General features: G+C 39.8%; 1 protein-coding gene across 1 annotated transcript; it reads left to right on the forward strand.

Annotated features, from left to right (window-relative positions):
- The first annotated feature begins 397 nt into the window (after positions 1–397).
- Positions 398–10,365, forward strand: LOC139141018 (dentin sialophosphoprotein-like). The gene is made up of 4 exons (XM_070710583.1): positions 398–629; positions 914–942; positions 2,872–2,931; positions 3,589–10,365. The coding sequence occupies exons 1-4, from the start codon at positions 561–563 to the stop codon at positions 7,670–7,672; spliced, it is 4,242 nt and encodes a 1,413-aa protein (XP_070566684.1). The 5' UTR covers positions 398–560; the 3' UTR covers positions 7,673–10,365.
- Positions 10,366–11,033: the final 668 nt, after the last annotated feature.

Genomic DNA, 11,033 nt, shown 5'->3' on the forward strand with positions numbered 1-11,033 from the left:
AATTTCAAATTTCGTTAAACTATTACCAAAATTGCAGGTGAGCCCTTATTATTTTAATTTTTGCTTTATCGAAAAAATGGTCAGATGTTTTGCTTAGGAAAGTATGAGCAAAGTTTAAGCCTTTCAAGTTCGCGAGCCACACTACCATTAAACGTGCGATGCCCGGGAACGCGGCAGTCCAAAGCACTGCAGAACGCGCCATGCATATACATTGGCCTTAGTATCTAATTATATGATACCAGTATAGTCTGCTTCGGTACAGGGCACTTATCAAATGTGATGGCAAGCTAGGGGCTAATGATCGGTAGAAAGACACGGGTATAAATAACATATACACAATTGATCTACCAATACTTCGACTGACTCATAACCCGGACAGTGGGATGACAATTGGCTGTCAAAACTAAAAGGTCAGCCAGCAGTGAGTATCCTGCGTTGTGCAGTTTTTACAAGTGAGTCCCAGCAATAGGTGGTAGATAGTCACGTGACACGGGATCATCATCCATAGGGACATCTCGTCGTCTGGCTTTACAGAAATCAACCTGAGAAGCGATGTTGCTATGGTCAGCATGCAGTGGAAACTCCCAGTGATTACAATACTCGTATTCTTGTGTCTTTTCTCTCGCAAGGTAAGATCAGTTCCCCTCATTTGCCGATTTTCCACCAAGGTTGTAAAATGACATAAAATGCGCTATGTTAGAACTACAACTGTTATTGTAGTGGCAAACTTTTTCACCTTTCGTTCGCTGTCTGTCTTTCAAATCTCAACTCTAAAATGAAATCATTGGCCACGTGTTTTGCTGTAATCACTTTATGTTCAACGTATGTGTCAACATTTGAAACAAAACTTACAAAGGAGAGAATGGTCATAAAAATAAAACAACCTTTACTTTTTGTTTTGTTCTAATAACAGGTGGACGCCATTAGCTGCCAAGATGGAAGGTAGGTAGCTATGCCAGATACAAAGCTCTCTTCCTCGATTTGTACATCTTAACAAATACGGGAAAGCACTAAATGCAAAATTGTCTCTGGATTACCCATTTATTCTGGACAACCGAAATTCAAAAGAGAAACGTTTAATTAAGCTATAATTTTTTCAGCGCCCGCAAACAAAGTAAGACGTTAACACTTATAAACACCAGCTCGTTATGTGCTAAAACAGCCGAAGGCCTTTTACTATTTCTTTCGACACGGGACGGTTCTAGTAACATTCTTAAGATAACGTTTCTACTCTTTTGACAGTATCGAATTGTAGTTCACCTGTAGTGGCAGTAAGTTTAGCCTTATTGTGGATGAAGCTTCGTTGTCATCTTTTTACAGTGTTTTTTTGGAAGTCTATACAGTTTGTCATTGACGGGGATGAGGTAGACAATTGCGGGTATTTATAGCGTCGACGCTACATGCAGTATTTTTGGCGATCCGTACAAGCTACTGGTACAAAAAATGAAGTCCGCGTTTGGTTGTGATCTTCTTCCATTTCTACACGTTTTTTATCAAATAACAATATGGTTTGGTGTTGCATATATACAAAATTGAGAGCGAATTCATAACAAAATGCAAGCAACGCACGTAATATTTAAACACAGACAAAAGAACAAGAAGGCTACCCCTGTTCTATGTTAATTTTTCAATTGTTAATCATAGGAATAGCGTCACATATTTGTGTTCAAATACAAAGGGAATTTTTGTTGTGCGAAACCATTTCAATGAAACGAATAATTCCTTTTTCACAAGAGAATAGCCTTTCAAATATGTTTATTGAATTAGATATGAAGATATGTCCTCGCATAGAATTAATTAACCGACATGAGAACACGTCTAATCTTGTTCCGATCGTCCTATTCGCCCTCGGAAACATTGATACAGTCAGCAACTATTCTGGTTCTTAGTGCTTACTTATGGTGCTGCGTCAAAGACAAACGACTTTCCTCTGTATTTTTATCATATATTTATGGCATCATTATTAGACTATTAGCGATGCCAAGAACTAATATTAAAACGCTAGAAACTGCGCAAATTGTTGTCCTAATGGGGACTTTCGCAACTTCAACCGCGCTTCATGTACACACGGATGTTATTTGTTTTGGATAAAATAACACTGTCAACACATTTCACAGTCTATTATGACAACAATGCGACAAACTGTGAGAATGTTCAATGTGCCCAAACCGATAGAGTGCTGAAATGCGAGAGAGAGAGAGAGAGAGAGAGAGAGAGAGAGAGAGAGAGAGAGAGAGAGAGAGGGGGGGGCAATGAAACAATATGCTACCAAACAAATCTAGCTGTACCTCTCATGTGATATTGACGACGGATACATAAAATAATTTCACACATAAAGAATCTGCCTAAAATCTTGATCCTCGATAGCAGGTACTAGTTTAGAAACATCAAACTGGTTCATGAATTCAGTGAATTGACGTGCACCCAACAATGACGATGTCATTGATACTTACAGCTGAAACCGATACCTGTAATCAACCACAGTGTATGATACAACGGAAACAACATTTAGATGTTTGTCTTTACCGCCATATTCCTTCTATGATTTTACATAAAGCATTGCGTTACCAAGTGACTATATCACTGCGTAGTGTTACCACAAATTTTACAAACGAGGTAGTACTGCAAGTCCTTTAAATGGGTAACTTTTGCAAACAGTTACTTTCATGAGTGATAATACTAATCAAGTTATCTAGACCATATTCAAATATTTATTGGGGACACATACCTGTCGACTGCGTATATTGTCTGATATGGTGGAGTAAAGAGTGAGTTCAATGTACATGGAAACTTCTCTGATTATGACTGCCATGCGAAGTTGCTTGTTGAAGGTTTCGTCTGTGAGATTTACTCTTCGTTTCACTTTCTTAGATGTGAAAATGATGGCGGCGTAGATGTGACTGGTGAGCAGTGGTCCCTGTCATGGAAATGGTAAGACATAAAACACCGGATTCCATTTCAATACCAAGGACGACGGAATTACTTCAAAACAAATCACAACAGTATTGGCAACAGGCAAAGCCAACATGATTTTATTTTACAAGCATTAGTGCAAGACTACGGGGGACATTGTAACTTGATTGTTATTGTTTATACTTATATTGCTATTTGTAAATAAAATTGAAGAATACTAATTTGTTGTTGTTGTTGTTATAGTTGTTGTTTTAATCATATTGTTATCATTTGAAATACATGTATGATTACCGTAATAATTGAGTTTCCTTAGCGAAGAAGAACCACTAAATCCGGCTCCGACCTCTACATTCCCTCTTACGGATATCGCCGATAACAACAACAAAATAACCAACGACCACCAGGTTACTAATTTCGCTGTTGTAAAGACCTATACTAATTTCTGCCTTTGAAACGGTCTTCGACATTGAAACAAGAAATTTTTTAAACTTAGTTTTGAAGTATGAGCACTACAGAGATAACTTGTTGTCTGTGTATCAATGGCTAGAACGTTTGATGTTATCACGTATTTTCACGTTCAGTCACTTTGACAATCTATTATTTGTACACAAGTCCAATACACAGATTGCTCATCACCAATTTCCTGTCTTGTTTTGCTTTGTTTTTGTTTGTCAGGACGGTGATAGGTGCGCTGACGTCTATGTGTGCGGTCACCGCCATCCTAGGATGTCTGCAATGTTTGACGAGGCAAGGCAGCCCTACTTTGGGGGACATAGTTTCCAATGGAGCAAACCCTCGCAGATACAGCGCCGTCCGGTCTAAGAGCTCAGAATCAGTAAAGGACTTAGAACAGGAGGCTGAAAATAAAGACAGTGCAGTGATACAACTTGATCAATTAGATTATAAATATGAAGAAGACTTGCCAAGGGACAGTGAAATTTATGCTACAGAGAATGCAAAAGAAAGCCTTGCTGACAAGATTGATACCCTTGAACATGGACCCGTGGGTGACTCGGGAAAGATCCCCACGGAAGATAGGGAGACGCCAGAAACATTTGAGTATGTAAACGAAAAGGAGAATATCCCCTATGAAACTGACCTGACCCAGGAAGATGAAGGAGATGTGACAAAAGAAGACATCTTTTTATCCTCTATAGCGACATCGGGAACACAGACTGAATGGGATGACGACCTCGATGAAGATGTCCGGATAAGTGAGTATGGTGGTGACGTCACGGAAGGAAACTATAACACTAGCGAACAGATTATGGTAACTGAAACAGGTGACGAAAGTGTTGCACAAGAATCTATAGGCTATGGGGTAGAGACTGCCGTTACAGAAGCTGGTTACCTTCCTTTGGAGCCACATTTCGATTCTGACGATCAAGAAGATACAATCTCTATAGAAGACATGCAAAAAAGCGAAGACTCGGATTTAGATCTAACTGAAAAGGGTAGCAGTAAGGAATCTGCAGAAGAACGATCAATCACGGAATCTTCACATCACGTTGATGGCATCCGAGATGATGAATTACCAGAAGTCGCCACAACTCTTGTCCAAGATCTTGTCCGAATAGACAATGGCAAGGCACCTGCTAAGGATCACAGTCACACAGTTTTGGAAGTTCAAGGTTATGAAGGCTTTTGGGACAGAATTGAGGCAGACAACGCCACTCTGGAAGACACGGAGCAAATGATACCGTTGCAAACACCAGCTGAGATGGATCAGGTTCAAGGATACTATGATGTCCAATCTTGGATGTCTGGTATAGAGCATGAGATTCTAGATGACCCACAGCCTATCTACGCACAGATTGCTGAAGAAGAAGATTTTAACTTAACACAGTCTGACGATGTTGATGGTTCCCTGGAACAAGAATCGAGTAAAACTGGAGTCGATAATGAACCAAAACTATTATCAGGGGAACATGAAGGGCATGGAAATGAAGAACTACGTGAAGTGGTATATTCTGACGATGAAAGGAAAATCAACTCAGACTCCGACATGCCTGATAAAATAAGACAAATGGTGACGAAGGAGGCATCATCTTCTAACGATGAAAGGGAGCCAACAGTAATCGACGAGTACCATCAAATCTCAAATCCAGTTTTTCAAATCTCTGCGTCTGAAAGAGATAGCGAAAACCCAACAAGTCAACCTCAAAAATCTACAGACGTTGGCGAAGGTGTGCCACATTGCGCAGAGACAAATTCTGAAGGCGTTACAGATACCCTGCCACAGGAGTCAAGCCACAGTACTGATACATTGAAGATTATGTTTGACGACGGGGAACAAGGCAACGGAAAATCCCAGAACAAAATGTCTCCTGAAAATGAAGCAAAACAGAGAGGTACAGGTACAAGCGGTGACGAAATCATGGTACAGGTTCAAGAATATGATGAAAAGGCAAGTGATCCAAGTAAAGTGAGTATGTCTCTGACAGCACCATTTGGAACTCACGATGATCGCCAAGTACTACTATCTACAAAAAGCAAGATTGTCGAGCCAATATCCTCTGAAAGTAATGTCTTTGAAGGAAGCGGTACTCGAGCACATATCAACGTTGTAGATGTATCGACGTCAGAGCTGGAAACAACGCGCAGTCAGAGTCCAATTGACGAAGACAATTCCATGAACAGCACTGATTCTCTTGAAGTTAAAGATAAAAAGGCGTTTGGGGCGGACTTGGCATCGGATAGTTTGCCAGCCTCTGACACGAGTGATGACGTTCAAAGCATAGACAGCTTGGAATTGGTCGACAGTCTTGAGAAGACGCATGGTCCTGACGTCAGTGCCTGTACAGACAAAGAAAGCAATGATCAAGCAAGCGAGGGGCTTTCGATGGTCAGTGGTTCAAGTGAAAGACAAAACATTGTAAGAGATTGGCGCCAGTTTGTCCGAAGTACGTTTGATCAGACTGACGATGAAAGCCTCTTGTCCACCATAGATGAACAAGAGGATAGCGGAAGCAACAATATGGATGCGTCTGCCGAGGGAAGCGACTTTGAAAAGTTTCACAGCAGTAGCATGTACAAGGTGCCGAACAAAGCTTTCATGAATCAAAGACATTCTTGCAGCAGTACAGAGGAAAACTCATTTAAATCAGAGGAGGACACTCTGGAGAACTACTCACGTCATGAGAAACCGGACTCGGATGGATCAGCAGTAGTGACAGCCCAACAGTTATCACGCTGTGAGCTTTACGTGCAATTACCAGAAACAACAAATCCAGAAGACAACAAGATGAATGGAAATGAAGATGGTGAGAGCGGTTATACCGCTACTGGAAATGTATTACCGAAGAAAATTGGCAATAGTGTGGCAGACAAATCTGAAAATGGCTCGGTTGAACAATATAAAAATCCTGTACAAATAGACACAGACGATCGGCAGCCAAAACGGGAATACTCAACATCACACCCACAAGAAACTAAGAACGACAAGCCCTTTGCGGCATTGACTTTCTCACCTGAGGTAACAAGCAATCCGATTCATGCAGAACATTTAAAACAAGAAGAGCAAACTACAAGTCCCGCAGAATCATCACAGCATCATCATGGCCAGCAAACTTTGGTACAGGAGGGGAAAGATACAGCATCGTCTAAAGTTTACAAGTCGTCCATAGAGCCATTAAGGAGAGTTAACGAAATGTCTAAAACGCATCGAGAAAGTGACAAACATACATCTAAAGACGGTTATAAGACTTTCCACCGTGGTTTTCCGAGGTCTGCATTGTTTGGAAACAGAGAAAGAGAAACGCCAATTCAATCTCCAAATTATGTTGACCAAGCTTCCAAACTTGAAACATCGCCAAAACAAAGAGATCTCATTTCTAAACAGGAGATATCTAATACTGAAAGAGGAGTTCCTCTGCGATCAGAGCGCAACACAGTTTTTGGAGCAAGATCTCAACTACAAAATACAAATTACAAAAGGCTTTCAAGTGACTCTGAACACTATCCGGACAGTACAACCAGTTCTAGTATCTATCAAAGTTCTTTTGCATCTGATGAAAAATTACAACACCCGAATGACAGAAGTGATGTCACACGCCAGACAACTTCAACATCTGTATTCCGACCAATCCACGGGTCTGGCAGTAGTCGTTCAGGGATGCAAGCTGACTTGCGGAAACCAACAGCCATCTCACCTGCTTCTCCATATGCTCATGTGCAAACACCTGTGCGGGAAAATCCCGATGAAAAGGGTCTTAGAGCGCTTGATGGAAGACGAAGAGAGAAGTTGCACTCAGAAAGACACCTACCTTCAAACGGTATCCACACATCGCCTTCCACTATGAAAGACACGACCCGTGAGAAGAAAATTACAAAATATGGATACACTGTTTATCTTACGCGTTCCTCTTCTAAAGATTCCCTATCTGGAACCGACCACATCATAACCCATGAAACCCACGTCATCTCCAAGCCAAAGCCAGAGACTCCACCTTCCCAAACACCACCCGCACGACGAATTTCTGAAAGAATGCAAAAACCTACGACGCGATCACAGGCTCGGGCGGACGAGATGAGACAAACTAGTCAAAAGCTGTTTTCTCAAATGCAAGAAAGACGACCCTCTTTCAAACGGAGTTTCAAAGAAGGAAGCGACAATGTTTCACGGAGCCAGTCATTTACAAGGAAAGGTTCAGAAACTCCTCCAGTCAAACACAAACGCCAGGCGATTAGAATATACAGGAATCAGTCAGTTCAAACCGAGAGGTCGTTCATAGCTCGCAGCATGCATCCCTACAGTTAAGGTATAGTAGAACTCGCCTCCGGGACAGATAATATCACTCAAATTTCTCAATACTTTTCCAGTGTATCGCTTGTTGGGGCTCATTTTAAAGGTCTTGGAATATGTCAAAAGAAGAGCAGAAGGCAAGTCCCACAGCATCATCATCGCCAACAAACTAATTTTGAAAATCGAACATGTAATTTTCCCCCACAGAGTTAACACAGTGTTGGCGGCCATTTTGAATTTTTAAAAATTAGGTAATTTGTGTCCCCAATTCCAAAATTTTCATGATCACAGATTTTCATTCTTGATTGGCAAGAGAATGGTTGAAAGTTTCATAAAGAAAAGTCAGAGAAAAAGTTTGTCTTGAACTTTTGAGACGTTTAATACCTTAATTCTGAATCGCACGATGATTTAATGGAAAGCTGTGTTGTAATGAACTGTGGGTACTTTGTAGGATGCAAGTCACCTTTGCCTTTCAAATTTTCTGTTTCATCTTTGGATCGAACAAGTTATTTCTCCTTTTTTCTACGAATGAACTAAAAAAGTAACTTCTTTTCAAATACATTTGCATCGATTAGATGTCTCTCGTGAAAGATGGAGAATTAACAACAGCTGAATGGGGAACGGGCGGGAATGGCATTCGAAAAACATGTTAAATGCGCTGAAATTATCATACTATTATACGCAAAGGTAAATCATATCTACAATTTTCTTTGTGTGAGTGAAGGTGCAAGTCTGATTTCGCCGCCTGAAACTGACCATGTCTTCTAACCTTCTTGATTTGTCTTCTTCACCTGCTCTTAATTAATTCTTCCCTCTTTTAATAGACAGTATATTCGTACCTCTGTCACTACACTTATTACTTCAATCCTACCAGTGCAGTTCTATCATAGCGCAGTGGGCTACTGCGGGCTGTTGTGTCATGAAGCATATAGGTGACGTCAGACGACGTCACAATGTATAAAATAGTGTTTTTTAAAACTCTTCACGAAATGAACAATACCTTTTCAATAGTGAAATAGAAGTTGAAGATGCAAGCATTTATATTACAAACAGTATTCCACAGGAGGATTATGCGATAGCCAGAGGATAATTGAAATTTTAGGCAATGCTCATCTTTTAATTTGGCATCTTTAGTCACTTTTCATGGACGTTTAACGTTAATTCTTAAGACGTTTCTTAGATTGAAATGTTTGACTCCGATATTTGTCAGTGGACTAAACAACTTTAACATATCAGTAAGAAAAACAGTACGTAGTACTATGTACGATTTCAACCAAGGACAACCATTGGTAATTTAGTCCCATATACATCTGTTTTGGTAGAAAATATAGCAATATTTTGTACCACAGAAAGTGGAATATTTTATAGTGGAAAGTAGAATATTTATAAACTTTTGTATTAATCTTAAGGGATGGATCGGCAGATCATATTGTAATAATGTGGATATCAACATTTATATTACATGATTGAATTTTGGAACTAACGATTGGCAACAAGATCTACTTTGACCGGCACAGATCACAACCATACGACTATTTCGTTTTCGAGTGTAGTCACGTGGTAATTACTTTAACTTGACTCATCAGTTTGTATACTAGATTATATAATCTGTATAATTTTAGTAAGGAAATGAAAGATGGTATAGAAAATACACTTCCTCCATTTCTTTAGTAACAAGTGATAATTTCATAAATATTACGATATATTTTACGTAGAGAGAGACTCACTTGTACAGTACATGCAGATCACAGTTAACACAGAATAATTAAATTCTAAAAAACTATCAGCATTATTGCAATGTGACGGTGGAGCGAATGCAGTATTGCGTTCACAGCTTTAAACGAATTAGTTGTCAGCTATATCCATCAACGATATGTGACGTAGTGAAACTTTATCGTAAAACAGAAGCTGGCAAAATAGATAAAACAAAAATACACTTGAGAGATAATGATGATGATGATGATGATGGTGGTGGTGATGATGATGATGATGGCGATGATGATAATAAAACAAGAAACTATGATTTCATAATTGTTTTATTTTCCTACCAAGTTTTAACTTCTTGCCTCGGCGGTGAAGTCACTTTGTAGTATGATATATATTTTTACAACTGTAAGAGGTCTTGTTATTTTATGCGTCGTAGATCCGAACTCGTGGAGATATTATACAAGATTTGTAAGCTGTAATGTAATGGTTATGTTTCAATAACAATTGCAACTCTCCTAGCATCCGATGGCGCTCCAGACAAGGCTCACATCGGTGACGTCAGCCCCGTCACTGCTCAGAGTGTGAGGGCGTTTTCACATTTGCGTCTGTGTCGACAGTGTAAGCCTCGTGAATGTAAATAAAATATTAGAAGAATGAACAATTATATGCGTTTCGAAGATTAGCATATAATTACTATCTATATATTCGTTACATAAAAGAATTCCTTTGATTGACGCTTGTGTCACCAGGTGTTCAATGCGTATATATTGGTGTAAAGGTCTTTTGTCTTTTAGTCTCGGTCGAAACTCCACGATGTCCACACAAGTATTATTTTATGTGTATATTCTCTAAATCTTGTGATGCAGTTTTATAGATCTTTTAAGTCCGCTGCCTTTTGACAATGCGTTGTAAGGGGGGGGGGGATTGTGTAAATAAAAGTGGTGAGTTTTTCGAGGGTACACAGTACGCTCGTGGGGTGTAACGACCACCGCATACCACATATTATCACTGTTGTGCATCATTTAATTATCAATTCTCGAAGTTCAGAATAGATAGTTACCAGTCCGGGTCAGCTCCAAAATTGGAGACTCATTATGATAATGTATTCCGGCATTCAGCCAATCATCGACCAGATTACATCATTAATAAAGTACAGGTCACGCTGGGTCAGAAATTACCCACCAAGTGTGATCGGCAGTTTTGGGCCGCTTATTAAGCCCCTGTCTTGTGAATTTCGACGAATTTCGACAGTCAACATAATCCACGTGTTCTGCAGAAGGTCATGTCCAACAAGGAGTCCGATTAGTGAACAAATATTCGAAATATTGACGATTCATTTCTACCCCCAGTTTATCGATTTCGCTCAAGTACCGAGAATCATTTTGTGGATGTTCGTCATCTCTATTAGAAATAGTGTTATAAAGGTTATTTGTGTAGGTACGCGTATAACATTTTGCAAGAAAGAAGAGCAATGTCAGAGCTTTAAAACGATACCTGTTTTGTAGTTGTCAAACGCAGACTAAAAATGGTACGCGATTTTGAAAATGTGTTGACAGAGTGGCCACACAACTGTTCCCCATACGGTAGAATTTGTATCGCTGCCATCTCCGATACAAATGGGGTATTCTGAACGATCTGTGTAGGTACACGATTTATATTTCGCAGGACT

The sequence above is a fragment of the Ptychodera flava genome, chromosome 9 (assembly GCF_041260155.1).
Source record: "Ptychodera flava strain L36383 chromosome 9, AS_Pfla_20210202, whole genome shotgun sequence".
NCBI classification, from domain to species: domain Eukaryota; kingdom Metazoa; phylum Hemichordata; class Enteropneusta; family Ptychoderidae; genus Ptychodera; species Ptychodera flava.

What these genes read in the sequence shown, in the direction of transcription:
- LOC139141018 (XM_070710583.1), top strand. Translation starts at nt 561, where the DNA reads ATGGTCAGCATGCAGTGGAAACTCCCAGTGATTACAATACTCGTATTC. An exon ending in ATTAGCTGCCAAGATGGAAG is followed by an intron (nt 943 to 2,871) that starts GTAGGTAGCTAT and finishes TCACTTTCTTAG; the next exon opens with ATGTGAAAATGATGGCGGCG. An exon ending in TGGTCCCTGTCATGGAAATG is followed by an intron (nt 2,932 to 3,588) that starts GTAAGACATAAA and finishes TTTGTTTGTCAG; the next exon opens with GACGGTGATAGGTGCGCTGA.